The 14,492-nt window shown below is 39.4% G+C and overlaps 1 protein-coding gene across 1 annotated transcript in view; it reads right to left on the minus strand.

Annotated features, from left to right (window-relative positions):
* LDLRAD4 (low density lipoprotein receptor class A domain containing 4) overlaps positions 1-14,492 on the minus strand; it is a 284,773-nt gene that overhangs the window by 181,803 nt on the left and 88,478 nt on the right. The window contains exon 3 of the mRNA XM_014870876.2: positions 807-1,264. Within this exon, the coding sequence (XP_014726362.1) occupies positions 807-846 (40 nt within the window). The 5' untranslated portion in view covers positions 847-1,264. The remainder of the gene's footprint in view (positions 1-806; positions 1,265-14,492) is intronic.

Raw genomic sequence — 14,492 nt, forward strand, 5'->3', positions numbered from 1 at the left:
ACGTGGTACTAATCCATTATCTAGACCTACTAAAACAAGAGCAATATCCAGTTGATCTTTCTATGCATTTTTTGCTGCATCTCAGCTGGCTGGCAGACATGCAAACAAAGCAGCAGGATCTGCTCATCCTCTTTTCCTCCTCCCACCTGTCAAATCAGAAACAATCCCATACAGAGAAAGCACTATACGAACTCCAGCAGACTTTACACTAGAGGGAGCTTTCCTCAGAAAGTCACACCCCTGTGACATCCTTTTTCCCATTACATTCTTTTCAATCCATCTACAGAGAAACACAGCAAACCGAGGTGAAACAGTTACCATTTAAACCCTCCAGTTTAGCCAGTTCAAGCACTGCAGCAGGTTAGTGGTGTGGAAAGGGGAGTACAAAGAGAGGGTACCTGGCAAGTTCTGGCATGTTTCTGAGAAGCCTCCTGACATGAACCATGCCCATCCTGCAGCCTCACCAAACTCCTCTGTTGAGCACAAGGGCAACTTTACAGACTACATTTTATAGTAGACCCAAGGGACCACTCATGGTTAAGCTGTTGATGAGTACTTTAACGAGGAAAGCTGAGATAAACCTTCCCCAAGGCCCGTGGCCATCCATTTCTGAAAGCTGAAAGATGGATAGCTGTGTTCCTCACTGCTAATACAAGTGTTGAACTGGTCTTCCAAGTGAATTGTTTAAAAACACTATTTAAACTGAAAGTACTACAAGATGCTAACCACAGTTAGGACCTATTCATTTTCTAAATTTCAGTAAATTGTCCCAAGAATATGAGCAGAACTAGAACAGAAATCCTTACCTGTGAAAGCATTTGTGGCCTGAAAACCAGCTTCCTGCATACTGCTCTTCCAGAGAAGCTTGAGATTCCCGTCTCAACCTGTCCTTACTGGAGACAACTGCCGAGCTTGGTGCTGTCAAGTCACTTCCATCTTAACTTGTCAGAGTCCATTTCTCTTTCCATTCCTGTATTTGGCACCATCCAGTTCCCACCTGTTCCCAGGTCTTTCGATGTGTAAGCAGAAGGGATCTGCACTGAACCTAAGCAGAAGTGTTGGACAGTCCCATCAACCAGCCAGCCAGAGGATTTGTGCCATGATGAATGTGGAAATGAAGCAAATCGCCTGTCAAGAGTTCCCTTCCCTTTTACAATTAAGTTCTAATCCTGTGTTCATCCAGCACCATTTTTTCAGGTCTTGGCCAATGGTGATGTTCAATTGTCTCTCCTCTCTTGTGTTCCTCTTCCCTCAGGCAAGCTCACTGAGAAATTAAAAAAGAAGAGATTATGTTTCCTGATGACCTGTAGCAACACTAAAATTAACAGACTCCAGGGAACAAAAACCCAAAATACATTATCAGGGATTGATTGTACACATTAAAGGAGATCTTCAGAAGGCAAATCTTGCGATTTTGCTGAGATGCAAAGTGTGACCACACAGCTCTTTGAAGTGCAAAGAGGAACAGTGCTGAGGGTGTCATATGCATCTCTGAGAACATGATATGATTTACATTTCAAAAGCCATATTTAGCAGAGATGGGGGCAGCAATACAATAACAAAATTGCAGTTAAAAGAGAAAAGGAAAAATACTCAAGGCTCTCAAGTCTAGTCTATTCAAAACCACAGTGAGATTATTAGCATTTCACATAGCTGCTCCCCTCCTTTTCTGGAGCAGGAAAAGAGAGAGCTGTGTGCCAACACTATATATGCCATTCTTACAGTCTTCTGCGGTTAAAAACCTGTGCATTCCTTCCTTTTGATTACCAAACTTTGTATGTCTTGCTGTCGATTATCTTAAAAAAATCTCAATTGTAACACAGATGACGCAATTTAGATGCCTTCACATATTCAGTAAGGTTAAAAATACCCACAGGCTACACAGCAGAAAGGTGGTTACATTTTTCTTGATATTGCTACTTCCATATAGCATGGATAATTGCAGCTCACCGAAAACTACAGTTTATTCCATGTCCAGCTTTTAAAAACTAGGATACAATTACTTTAATGGGGTGAAGGTGAACAGCAGAGAGGCACATGTTTAAGTGGATTATTTTAAAATACATGGAAGAAAGAAAAAGAGGTCTTGGAGGAAAACCCACTCACTCCTCAGCCATCCTGTTCCTCATGTAATGATACTTGCCTCACTATTTCCCAGCTCAGTGGCACAGGCGGGTTGAAAATATATTTGTGATGATTTTATGACCTACTAATGGATTTTAGATGCTGAGTCTAGCCAGGCTGCAGTACTGGATTGGGCCCAAGGTACTGGAGCAGCCCATGTCAGAGTGTGGCACTGCCAGCAGAACAGTGCAAGACCCAGCTCAGGGAGAGGGTGGGAATAATGCACTGATCTGAAAGACCTAGAGATGAGCTTACATCTGCAGCACAAGGATGAATATCCCAGAGAGTGCAAAAACAGCAGAGAAGCGTCTCATGCTCCTTGGGGTACCAGGAGTCAGGTCTTGGTACCAGGTCAGTACTTGGGTCAGCCAGGCCCTGAGGGCTTCCTTAGGGACCCACCTTGGATCTCTCCTCAAGTGTGCCACTGAAACCAAGTGAGCCTGACACCTGATGAATGTCATTTTCCTTGCAGCACAGTGAATGAAAGCTAGCTGCTAGCAAAGCTGAATCTTAATAGTATTGCTTTTTTCCCCTGATTTTGTTATGCCACTATTACTGAAAAACACATGTTTTTGTCTCAACACACAGCACAGGAATGATTGATTAGTTACTTGTATTCAAATGCAGTCATTTGCATTCAGACCAAATAAGGTTACAGAATAGATTTAAAATGTCTTCCCCGTTTCTTACCCGAACATCTCAACCTAATAGAGAAGAAAGTGGAAACTAAAAGGGAGAAAGAAAAAAAATTATGTGTAGTATCTTTTATCAGAAAGCACTGCATAAAAAAATCTTAGAATAGTGTTTAAAAAGCCATTATTCCTGAATATTATATAGGTCCTTGAGATACTTCTTCAACCTTTTGAAGTGCTCCATGCAACTAATAACAATTTCATATGAGGCTATTTTATTCTAAAATATATACAACTGAGCAAGTATAATATACATGCACAGCAGTATATAGTTCTTTTGGGTCTTAACATCGTGCTAATTATTCTATAATGACTATAGGTGGATGCTGCACTCATTTCTCAAGCTTTTTCTCTAGAGGCTTGAGTTTCTTCTACATTTATAAGAGGAGGTCCTTTTGCAAATGTAATATTTGCGTTTACATTTTCAGTCTTATAACTTTTGATTTTGGTTTATAAATCCAAAATTGTGATGCTTCTATTTTCAACATTTTCACTTCACCTCTTGGAGATGCTCAAGAGATGTGCAGTAATATGCTAGAGTCCAGGGAAATTCTCCTATTTTTATTTCTATATATTAGATATAATAAACTTCTAATTCTTAAAAGAATAAAGTATTTTCACTTTACTGAACATTAATATTTTATGAAAAGAATAATCATTCTCCACATCTTCAACAGTTCTGCTGAATTAGTTAAGCATGCAGTAGTGCTGAAAAAATGCTACAACAGAGGCACTTTCAGTAACCAGTGTTTCTTCAGACAGAAAGATGTAATTTTAACATTACAAAACACTGCAACATTTAGAGAGTTCATTCAGACCTTAATATTTAAAGGATAGTGCACTGCATCAGGTTGAAGTCCTTCGAAAGTAGATGCTGGTATCTCTTGATTGTCCTAAGTGAGCATTTTCTATCATTATTATCTGTCATCACTGCAAAAGTGCTCTTCCTTCTCCTGTGCCAGATAACAAACTCAGAGGTGGCTGGCAGCATGGAAGGAACTGGAGCAGGCTGTTGGGGCAAGCCTGTGCAGTGCTCAGCACTTGCTGGGCCTTGCCACAATTCAAAACCAAGTTCAGTACTTACAAAATGTGTCCCCCTTACAGCCACATGGGCTATTTGATGATCCTTTTCATAAGGCAGATTCTAATCAGTCACATTTGCACAATTTCAGGTTTCTCAGATTACAAATGCATCCAGTTGAAGATGACAAAGCAGCCCAAATATCACATCAAATAAGGAAAACTGAAAATTCCACTTAAAACAGCATGTAGAGCCAAAAACTCTATATTGTACTTCACATTATCCAGAAATTTTCCACAAAAGCTGAGCTTATGTTTAAAGGGAGGAGGTTTGTGTTTGTTTCCCAACACACTGGCATGTTTGCATGCATGGGAAGGGTCAGGACCTCTGCTGACACATTTCAGTACGGCTGAGCCAACTCCAGTGTAGCCATGTGTTTATCCTTTTGTACCAGTGTAATGCACAAATGCTGAACCAACGTGCTTAAGGGCCCAAAAAGTGAAAATACATATCTAAATAAGAGAGAATAAACAATACTGATAGAATTATAATAAGGTGTGATCTTTGATGTAATTTTTTTGCAACCTGAAGAGACCCCAGTGGGAACTGATTAGATGACAAGAGAAAATGTGAACTAGAAAGACTAGAGATTTTCTCTTTGCTCCATCTGTTGCCTCCTTTCCAATAGCAACAAGAACTCTGCTTCCACTTCTGCTTTCCTTCATCCACTGCAGTGCTACATGAGTCTCAGAAGCAAACCAGAGCAAACCACTGTGCTGTATAAATACGTAGCTGTGCTATACGGATTTTTGGCAACTATGCACTTACACAACGGAATCTCTAGAAGAAAATTCAAATCCATTTGTTTTCATCCTCTCCACTTTCCTCAGATTTGGTCCTGAGAAAGACACCACAATCTGAACCTCACATGAACTGCAAGCAGAAAGTATTCAGACTATTTAACACCTCATGTGACTTACACGTTCTCACTATACTTAGTTAGCAAGCCTATTACTTCCCTTTTCTAAACAGTTGAAGATGCAAAAGGGTCATGGTAAAAAAGAATCTGAGGGAGAAAAAGAATCAAAGAGTATAATTAAATTCTGCATTAATATCTACATTTTATGAAGTATTATGCAACCATCAGCCAGGACAAGACTGGAGGAACTTGTTCTGAAAGAAGAAGTGAAATACTGCTTTTTCCAAGACTGATATTTCTGTAACATCTTGAAAAACTCAAAAGCAGTGGCTGACATGTAAATGCTGCAAATTGTTTTTTTTTGTTTGGAGAGGGGATTTTTCCATTTCCTCTCACTATATAAAGTCTGATTCTCTGGCCCATGCTTTGGTTCCCACACAGGCTTTAAGAACTCACTCAATGTGTTGCCAGAAGAGCTACGGCCATGGGAAGCACTTCCTGTGATAGCCCTTGGCATCCTTTGGGATGCTAAAGGACAGCATGTCACTAAGGTGTATAACACATTTCCTAACAGGAGTATCTGTATGGGAAGCCCACGCATTCACATTTTTAAGAAAGTTACTGAACAGCTTGTGAGCAGTGCTTTAAATTAAATTAATCAGGGGAGGGCTTATGCTTGGATTTCTTGCTTTCAGGTGAACGAGTGTAAAAGGGGAGAGGGCTGGGCTACCCTGCCCTGCTGTCACTGTGGTCCCTGCAGAAGGCAGGTGCCAACAGGAGCAGACCCCAGTGCCACCGACCTGCTCCGTGCATGAAAGGAGGACAGAAGCACGGTGGGCTGAGCTGGCAGCATGGCTCCAGCTCAACGGGAGATTTAAGCACATCTCCAAGGAAAAAAAGTCTTCTGACTGAAACCCACACAAGTACTGAACTATCCACATGCTTAAACGCTTTGCTGAAGTAAGGCCTATACTTCCCATAGGTTAAGGCAGCATAGACTTGGATATTTCTCTAAGAAATTTCTGGCTAGAAAAACACTTCTAACATTTTGTTTTTATTGAAGTGGGTTTTTTCAAAATATCTTTTAAAGTTTCCTAAAGCCATTTAAAATGAAGCTTTTGGGCACACATATAGCTCACCTCTCCAGCTCCTTTTAGATATCCCAAGTTTTCCAGGCTTTGGTTTTGCTTCTCATAGAGATTCTAAACTATATTATACCTAATCTTTTTCAATGGTAAGGCCTGCATTTTACTGAGTGATCCTCATTTATTTTATTTTATTTTAGTTACTTCTATCTATAATTTGTCCTCCTTCCAAAATAGCGTTGCACCAATGCTAAGTAAATCTGGAAATACCGTGCTCCATAACTCAAAGACCACTTAAAAAACCTCAGGGAGACTTTCACAGGAGACCATACATAAATCAAGCAGAAAACCAAATGTTCCAAATATGTTTATCTAAGTGCATCTTTCTCTCTCTCATGCATACACACATATAATTTGTTTTTACATTCAATCTGCAATATTTGCATAGGTCAGCTGCGACTTTTTAAACAGCTGCTGTGTTTTACATTTTTGGTGCATTTCAGTGTTCATTTTCAAATAAAATGAGTTGGTTTGTTAAGTTATGTTATACACTTCAATATTCCTACAGATACTATCAGATACTCTTAAGCTTGTCAAGGAATTGAGTCCAAGCTTTGTCTTAATTACAAGTGTTACAGCATTCCCTAAATTGGAGCAAGTGAAGGACAAGAAAAGCAAGGTGGTCTTTTTTTATCAGATGAAGCAGGAAACAGGTCTTGAGAAGAGGGCATATGGCCAAACCCTAGCAGTGTTTTCTCTAGCCTGTTAAGAAAATGTTCTATAAAGCAAAATATATCCCAAGCACCAGCACATACTGCAAAAAACACTGGAGACAAGATCCACTTAAAAAGGAAAAGGATGACTGCTTCAGTACTTTTCTTCCTTTTCTTCCTCCTGTTTATTTCTTTCTGGAGTGAAGCAACAAACTGAAGCAATGGTAAAAAAATTGGTCTGTCTGGTAGCTCCATGCTAAAGTAAATAGTCTCTGGTAACCATACAGAAAGTAGTATTTCCCAGAATATCCCAGTATTTCACAGAATATGCCAAATTCGAAGAAAAATTATCGAGTCCATCTCCAGGACCTATCCCCAAGAGTCACACTATGTGTTCAAGAGCACTGTCCAAACAGTTCTGGAACTCAGGCAGCCTTGGTGTTGTGACCACTTCCTTGGGAAGCCCTTTCACATAGGAAGAAATCCTATAAATAACTGGTAATGCAAACAAACACAGCACATTCCCTTCATCTTGTTAAGTGAAATAATTGAATCCTCTATTTTCTACTTCTGCAAATAAACTAAGGAGACATACATTTTACCATAGCTGTGCTGACAGAATGCAGTCAGTGGAAAACTTTACTAGTATCTCCATGGCAAGCTACTGGATTTGGATGAGATAATTATTGGGAGAAATTGTACAAGGTGTGTTACGCAGTACAAGTAAGAAGACTGCACTGTTTATTTTTGGAATTTAGTAAAACTATAATTACCAGAATCTGTCACGAGAAATCATTAATCATACTGCTCTATGAACCTGACCAGTCAAAGAAAAATTTTATTTGTCAAAGTAACAAAAAGGTAGTAAGAGCAGAATCCAGTCTTTTTCCAGAGGAACAAAGGGTCACTATCTGAATTTGCAGAAGGCTGGTAAAAGCAAAAATTACACTGAGCAGATGGAAAAAAAGATGATAATTTTTTGACTGGTGTTTCTGTGACTTGTTTGAGAAATGAGCAGTAGACAAACCATGGGAATTCTGCATATCTCAAGACTGTGAGTATCCAACATCCAGCTACAATCCAAAGGGCATTTAGCAACCCTGCACACCACTGGAAGAGCTGTGGCTGTGAGTCACAGCTGCAGAAGCTGACCACCCTGACAAGCAGCAGTAGGACAGGGAAGTTACTAATTTAACCCTGGCATGTCACAATGGATGTGTGAGCAAGGAGGGGACACCTCAGGAGGACACAACACAGCCACTTCTGATCTGCTGTCAGACCATCATCAGTGTGATGAGCATAAGATGAGACACATTTCTCTCCATCTCCACTCCTACAGAAACCCATTGCTGTTTCAACAAAATCTTTCTTCTGGCTCCCTTTCACCTCATCTTGAGAACCCACCACACAGACACACTCACTGTATGTTGTTTACAAGCTCTCTGTTTGCCAAGCTCCTGGTTTTTTATCAGCCAACACAAGCTCCCCAAGCTCTTTATTTAGGCTTTTAGGTGTAACAGGAGCACATGGTTATTTGCCATCTCCATGCATTTCTGTTGCATAATAAAAGCAAATGGGAAGTACTTCTTTTCTGGAGCAAATTACAATTATGTCATACATGCCCATCATCCCCAGAAGATCCAATGTCAAGATTCCTCTCTCCACTGACAGAATTTTCTGGGCAAGGGCATCACATCCACCAAAAAAACAGGTGCACAGATGATAGCAGCTTCTCCCACTGCATTGATTAGAGCAGCCAAAACTCATATTACACACAATGAAGATACAGACACACACACAATACCTACTTGGCTTTAAAAAGTCAGACTTGTATGGATCTAGCCAAGCTGCACGTCGTTTCTGAAGGCAGAAATATCTGCACATTGTTCAGGGAAGAAAATGTAGAAGACATTTCTCATGTGAAAATCTCAAGCATCTTATGGACACAAAATGGCAGAGTCCTCCCACTGTACAGGGGACCATGTATTTTTACACACATGGGAATCTAAAAAATCAGGGGTTAATAAGTTACTCAGTATTATTCCAATTTCTGTCAAAACACAGGGTACAACTGAAAAAGCACAACACTATTTTTTGTGTTGACAAATATATTTTGACAAATGCAAAATGCAGAAGGGTACAGTTCTAACTGTAATGTCAAAAGAACTGATGCTGAAGAGACACTCAGGGGTGAGGAAGCTGCTGGAGAATTAAACTACTGTCTTGGAGTATAAAACGATTACCTCCATAGCACTGGAATTGCTACACATAACTCTGGGAAGTGAGTGTGCTCAGCCAGTCTCAAGAAGGACATAGTGTTCTGTGCACCTGGGCCATGACCAAAGAAAATCCTCTTCTGCTGAGGAGTCAAACATGAGTTATATAATTGAATTAGCATAAACTGACACCATATTATTTGAAGAAACACTGATAAGAATGTCCTAACTTTCTGGAACACTGTATCAGTCAGTGCAATTAATGTCCATCTGCTGTGAGCAGCAGCTGTTCAGGAGGGCAAGGAAAGCAAGAGGAAAGTCCACTAGTATTTTATGCACATTACTACACAAAGCTAGTTCTAGCTTCCTGTGAATCAAGCCATGCCACAAAACTTCATTTGGTTTATTGACGGTGTCTCAGGAGCCAACATCATCTGCATGCTGCATGCAGAAATGCAAATGGAACATTATCCAGACAAGAAAAACCCAATTTGAAGAAAATGTTGACAGCACTCAGCACATCACTACAGGGTGTTCCCAGCACTACTTGGAGTAGCACAGGAGACACAGGCATTCTGCAATGTAACTGCATCTGTGCAGTGCAGTCTCATGTGTCTGCCTCTCCCAGTCTAAAGAAGGCGTGCAACTATTTCTGACTGCACAGATCCACTTTACTTCCAGTACCACAGAAAACTTAAGAAGATGTATGACTGTATCCAGAAGGGACCCTTGTAATAACAAACACCTAAAACTTCTACAGAACGGCACCAGATTTTAGATGACTGAAAAACCCTGAGGGTTTGCTGATGCATACTCTACCAGTTTTTTCACACTAAACTACAACCATCTAAATGAAGTAGTAAGAGTTTTAAATTCCTCTTTGCCTCCATTAAGACCAGGTCTCCATTTTGACCAGTATCTAACAAAACCATTATGTTTAAATAGCATCTCCATCATTATACTATGGCTGAGCTCTGAACTTAATGGAACAATCCAGAGATCCAAACCATTGCTTCAACATGGGTCTCCCACTGCTCTGCTTTCCAGAGCATCCACTTGAACGTTTTCCTCTGAATGACAGCAGATAACAACGAGATTAATATGTACCAGATTAATATGTATCAGAAGCAAAACTTTCTCCTGTATCCACAGTGGTTTTGCCCATGCCAGACTACGGAAAACCAACTCTGCCTTATTACTCAATAATCCAGAAAGCATTGAAAAGAGTGCTCTTTCAGCATTTTAAAGGTGTGTACTTTTGAGCCCCACAGTCAATGGGGCATAAGTAATTGCCTCAGCAAGTTTTAGCTACAACTAACAACACATTTTACCCCAATTTTCAACACATAAATGAGAAAAGGAACCAAATAATAGGTTATCATTTCTTTTTTTTTTTCTTGGACTTGTACATTGGACTTCATATTTCTGGGCATGTTATCTGATCTCTCTGGGTTTCAGATCCAGTCACTAAAGTATATATAACTTCTACCTGTGGATTAAGGAGCTATAAAAAGCTTAGGGAACAGAAGTGTTACCAGTAAAACAGACAGAAAATACTAAAGCAGAGCTTTGATTAATTTGATTTTGTTCTCAACAGAGTATATAATTCTGCCAAAATCCAAACCAATTCTATTAGCACTGTAAAATCATGCCAAAGAAACACTTTAAAATAAGTTAGAGTCAATCATTCTTTATTTACAGGTAATATCAACCACACATACTCTGCTTTAAGTCCGAACTTCTTAAAAAAATCTATTGGAAAACTGCTTACAAATCTCACAAAAATTCACATGAAAAGCACATCTGGGAAGCAGTATCCTGAGGTGATCAGCTAAATCTCATGTCCCAAAAAATCACACAGTTAATTCTCTCCAATTCTCCATTACTCAACATACAAAAAGCAGAGGTTATTTTTTTCCTGTGCTTGAAGGACAGCTTTTCACATAAACAAACTGCATAAAGGTATGGGAACCTATGCTGTTACCACTTAAATCTGTGAAATTCCTGAGAAATTCTTGCTTAGCACAAATATAAGAGAATCTCAACTCACTCACTTGAGCTTTAATTCATGAAGCATTCCTAATCCTAAATGGCAAAACCAAACAACTCATTAAGAACACCATGTTTGTGTTTGCATAATCTAGTGCCTTATCTATTTTCTACGAATGTTTTTTAATAATAGATATATTTTAATATGCCCTTGTTGTATTTTAAAGTCATTCTTGGTATGCTCACATACAGGGTCTGGATGCAGCCGAGACCTATAACTGCAAGGAAATGAAGAAGTGTGTTACTAACACAACACTGACAGATCCTTCTTTAGTAACAGGGAGGGGAGGTTGACCAAACATCTCAAATATTGGTATTCTTATGAAGGAAAATTGGGCTGGTTTGTTTTTCTCAAGCCAACATCCCATTCAGCTGTTCTCTTCTCATGCTATCCATGCATACCATGCCTCAGCTTTGTTTTGTGTTTTACAATAGCCTTTAAAGTACAAATCCACAACTTTTATTTTCAAATTTCAAATGTCCCTGAGATTACCTGTGCAGTATTTCAAGCCTACCTTTTCAGTCCTCTCCCCCACCACCACAACCCTCTTCAATAAAGACAGATTTCTATTGGAAGGGTCTGCACAGTCATAATTTAGAAATAATTATGAACTGTAATTAAAGCTTCAGAGCCACAAACAGAAATACTGCAATCTCATATTAGAAGAAAATAATGATCTCTGCAGATGAACAAAGCTTGTTCAGTCATGGAGCTGTAGCTTTGTATTTCCCAGCTGTTAACCTATCATCAGTCTTACCATAAAAACAAAGAATACTTTTTGCCTTTCCACCCCACCCCCCCACCCCCTGCTTTAAAACAAGTGGAAAATGTAATGAGAGTCTGACTTTGTGCCTTTGATAATTAAGCTTCCAATATCATGGAATTTGTTATAACAGGAGCATCTGCTTGCTGCACTGCAGCCCTACAGCTAAGAAAGCATTTGACTTATTAATAAAATACAATAGAGAACTGAACATCTGGGTGGGAAACATTCGCAGAAAGGGAGAAGCTTGTTTTCCTCTCAAAATATTCAGGAGACAGCAAAACTCATCCAAATAAAATGTAGTTTTTCTTTTGAGGAAGCAGCTGGAATCAATGATGCTGGTTGTTCTTATTGTACTATATCCTGCTGTAAGAAACAAACCTATTTAGAGGACACAGAGGGGAAAGCAGGAAAATCCCTCCTGTAATAATCTACCACATAGTTAAACGCTCCTGATAGTGCAACCCATTCCCTTGCCCAGGAACAGGCAGATGGGTATACATAAGTTCTTTCTGCTAACAGCGCTGGCAGAAAAGGGCTTCGTATCAACACTTCAAATACTGAAAAGAGAAAACAGGACAAAAATAAAACAAGAAACACTAAGATCCCAGAAGAGTTAAATAGCTAGAATTTTGGATCAACAATTTGAGCATCTTATATAACACAGTTCATCATATGGTACCCAGTCACTCATGCATCAAGAGCAGAAACTGGGTTAACTACAAAATTTCTCAGAAACAAATTGAAACCTCGATTTTAAAACACTTCTAAATGTGCCAGATACTTCAGTACACTGTTCAAAGTTAATTACCATCAAACTAAATATCTGTGCCTCGCATTCTTTTTAAATGCAAAATCCGTGGGGCTGTATGCAGATCCTGCAAATGGCACTCACTTTCCGTAGGGCTATGCAGTATTTCTTCACACCCCTGAGCTAGGGGAACATGAAGGTGTCAAAAAACCTTTCTGAAGGAGGATGGTCATCCCAGAACCCAGAGGTAAACTGGAATCTTCCGTTTGGCAGTGATACACAGATTTGACAGCATCGCCCCACCTCTGGCTGAAAGGGATACACTCCATGCCCTGGGGACCACTGCCTGCCCTCTTATCTTCTGGGACAGCAAAAAACATTAAGGACTACTGCCACTGAGGGGACAACCCCAGAGGAATTGCATCAGGTCTGTCTTCCTATGGCAAATGGAAGAATTACTTCTCTGAGTCCCAATTTTTGGAAGGAGCAGGTTGCTACCTGGTACATGAATAAGCTAGCAAGACTGACCCTGATTTTTTTAGATATTTTTCTGCCTCTTATCTCTTCTAGCTTAAAAGTCCTTGTCTTGTGTTTGCTGGTGTTCTTTGCTCTTAAACAAGATGCAAGAAAAAGCAACCAAACCAATGTGTAATATCTGTGCCCTACCAAGATGACAGCTAAAACCAAATCGACCAACCCTGTTATATTAATTCAGTACACATTATGGATTGGTAATGGGCCACTATTTTAGACACATATATCTTCACAAGTTTAAAAGTCAAAGGTTTTGCTACTGTTTGCAGCATGTTATACATCAAAATACATCGATGTAAACCCTATTTTCTGTCGGTTGAGGCTTCATGACAGGACTGAAGCTCCACATTTATTTCAGAGTTCAGAAAAGGCTCTGGGCTTTTTTATGAAAATCATACAGAACTCTTAAGGAAAAAAAAAATCAAATATGCATTTGCGAAGAGAGCTATGTGGATTTTTAACAAATAACCAAACTGAATTTACATTGTAGCCAGAAGCAAACATCAAAAACTCCAGTTTAGAGGGGTACTTTTTTAGTAACACAGTCACTTCAGGAAACTATTAAAATAGCACAAACTTAAAAGCAGTATTGGCAAAAACTGAATGTAGTTCAATTCCAGTTTCCAACTCAATACCTTTTTTGCACACATATGCTTTGCCTTCCATACTCAGCTGCATAATATAAACCACCAAACTGCACTTATGACAAGTCTGAACTGACAATGCCAAATTTTAATTGAAACAAATGAGAGAAGTTAGGCAACACATGAGCATTTTATAGGGAAGTTAGCAGCAGTCACAGCTGGGATTAACCTCCACCCCTACAAGTGAGAAAGGGATCTAGTTTCCTCCTGTTATTTTAATCCTTCCTTCAAAAAACCCAGACAAATCTGCTAAATTAAAAAAGCAAAAAACACTGCAAATGAACAGTCTGACATGTGGTGACTTCAGGAAAAAAAGATATCTTCTCTCTGTTAATGAATGAAAATACATTCCTTCTCCCAGTTCAGAGGAGCTTTCCTGCAGCCTTTTTATGTCAGCAACTTGCAACAACCTCTTGTCACTGTAAGTGCTACACAAAACATCTCTGAAAATTATTGGTGTGTTTGTGTACACACTTGTGTGTAAATGTCTTTGCACAAAGCCCTGGATGCAAACCATGCCTGCAGTAAATGCTCTTTTAGAACACTTCATGGCATCGCTGCAGACATTTTTCTGCTTAAAGAGGAGACTAATTTACACTAAAAGAAAAAAATCATCTCACAAGAATATGAGCCAGTCCTCCTCCAGGTAGTTTTGCTGCAATTAGTAAAGCAATTTCGATGTGAAAGTGAATGGAGTAGGGGCAAAGGAGACCTACAAAAATATCAGGAATTAAACACACAGCATTCAAATTGAAATCTACTAGCAATACCTCAAATCTAACTTATAAAATCCAGACTTTTCTCTGTTATTCCACTTAGGTGGATAAAAAATTCCCTATTTCACTGTTGCACCTGCTCCTTAGGAAAGCATGCCCATGGATGTTAAGGCTGGGTGGAGACAGCACAAGGTTGTCAGCTATAGCACTGTCAAAAACCATTTGCTTATACTTGGTTTTGGGAAAGCAAAAAGATCATCTGAG

Source organism: Sturnus vulgaris, chromosome 1 (assembly GCF_052056855.1).
Source record: "Sturnus vulgaris isolate bStuVul1 chromosome 1, bStuVul1.hap1, whole genome shotgun sequence".
Taxonomy (NCBI): domain Eukaryota; kingdom Metazoa; phylum Chordata; class Aves; order Passeriformes; family Sturnidae; genus Sturnus; species Sturnus vulgaris.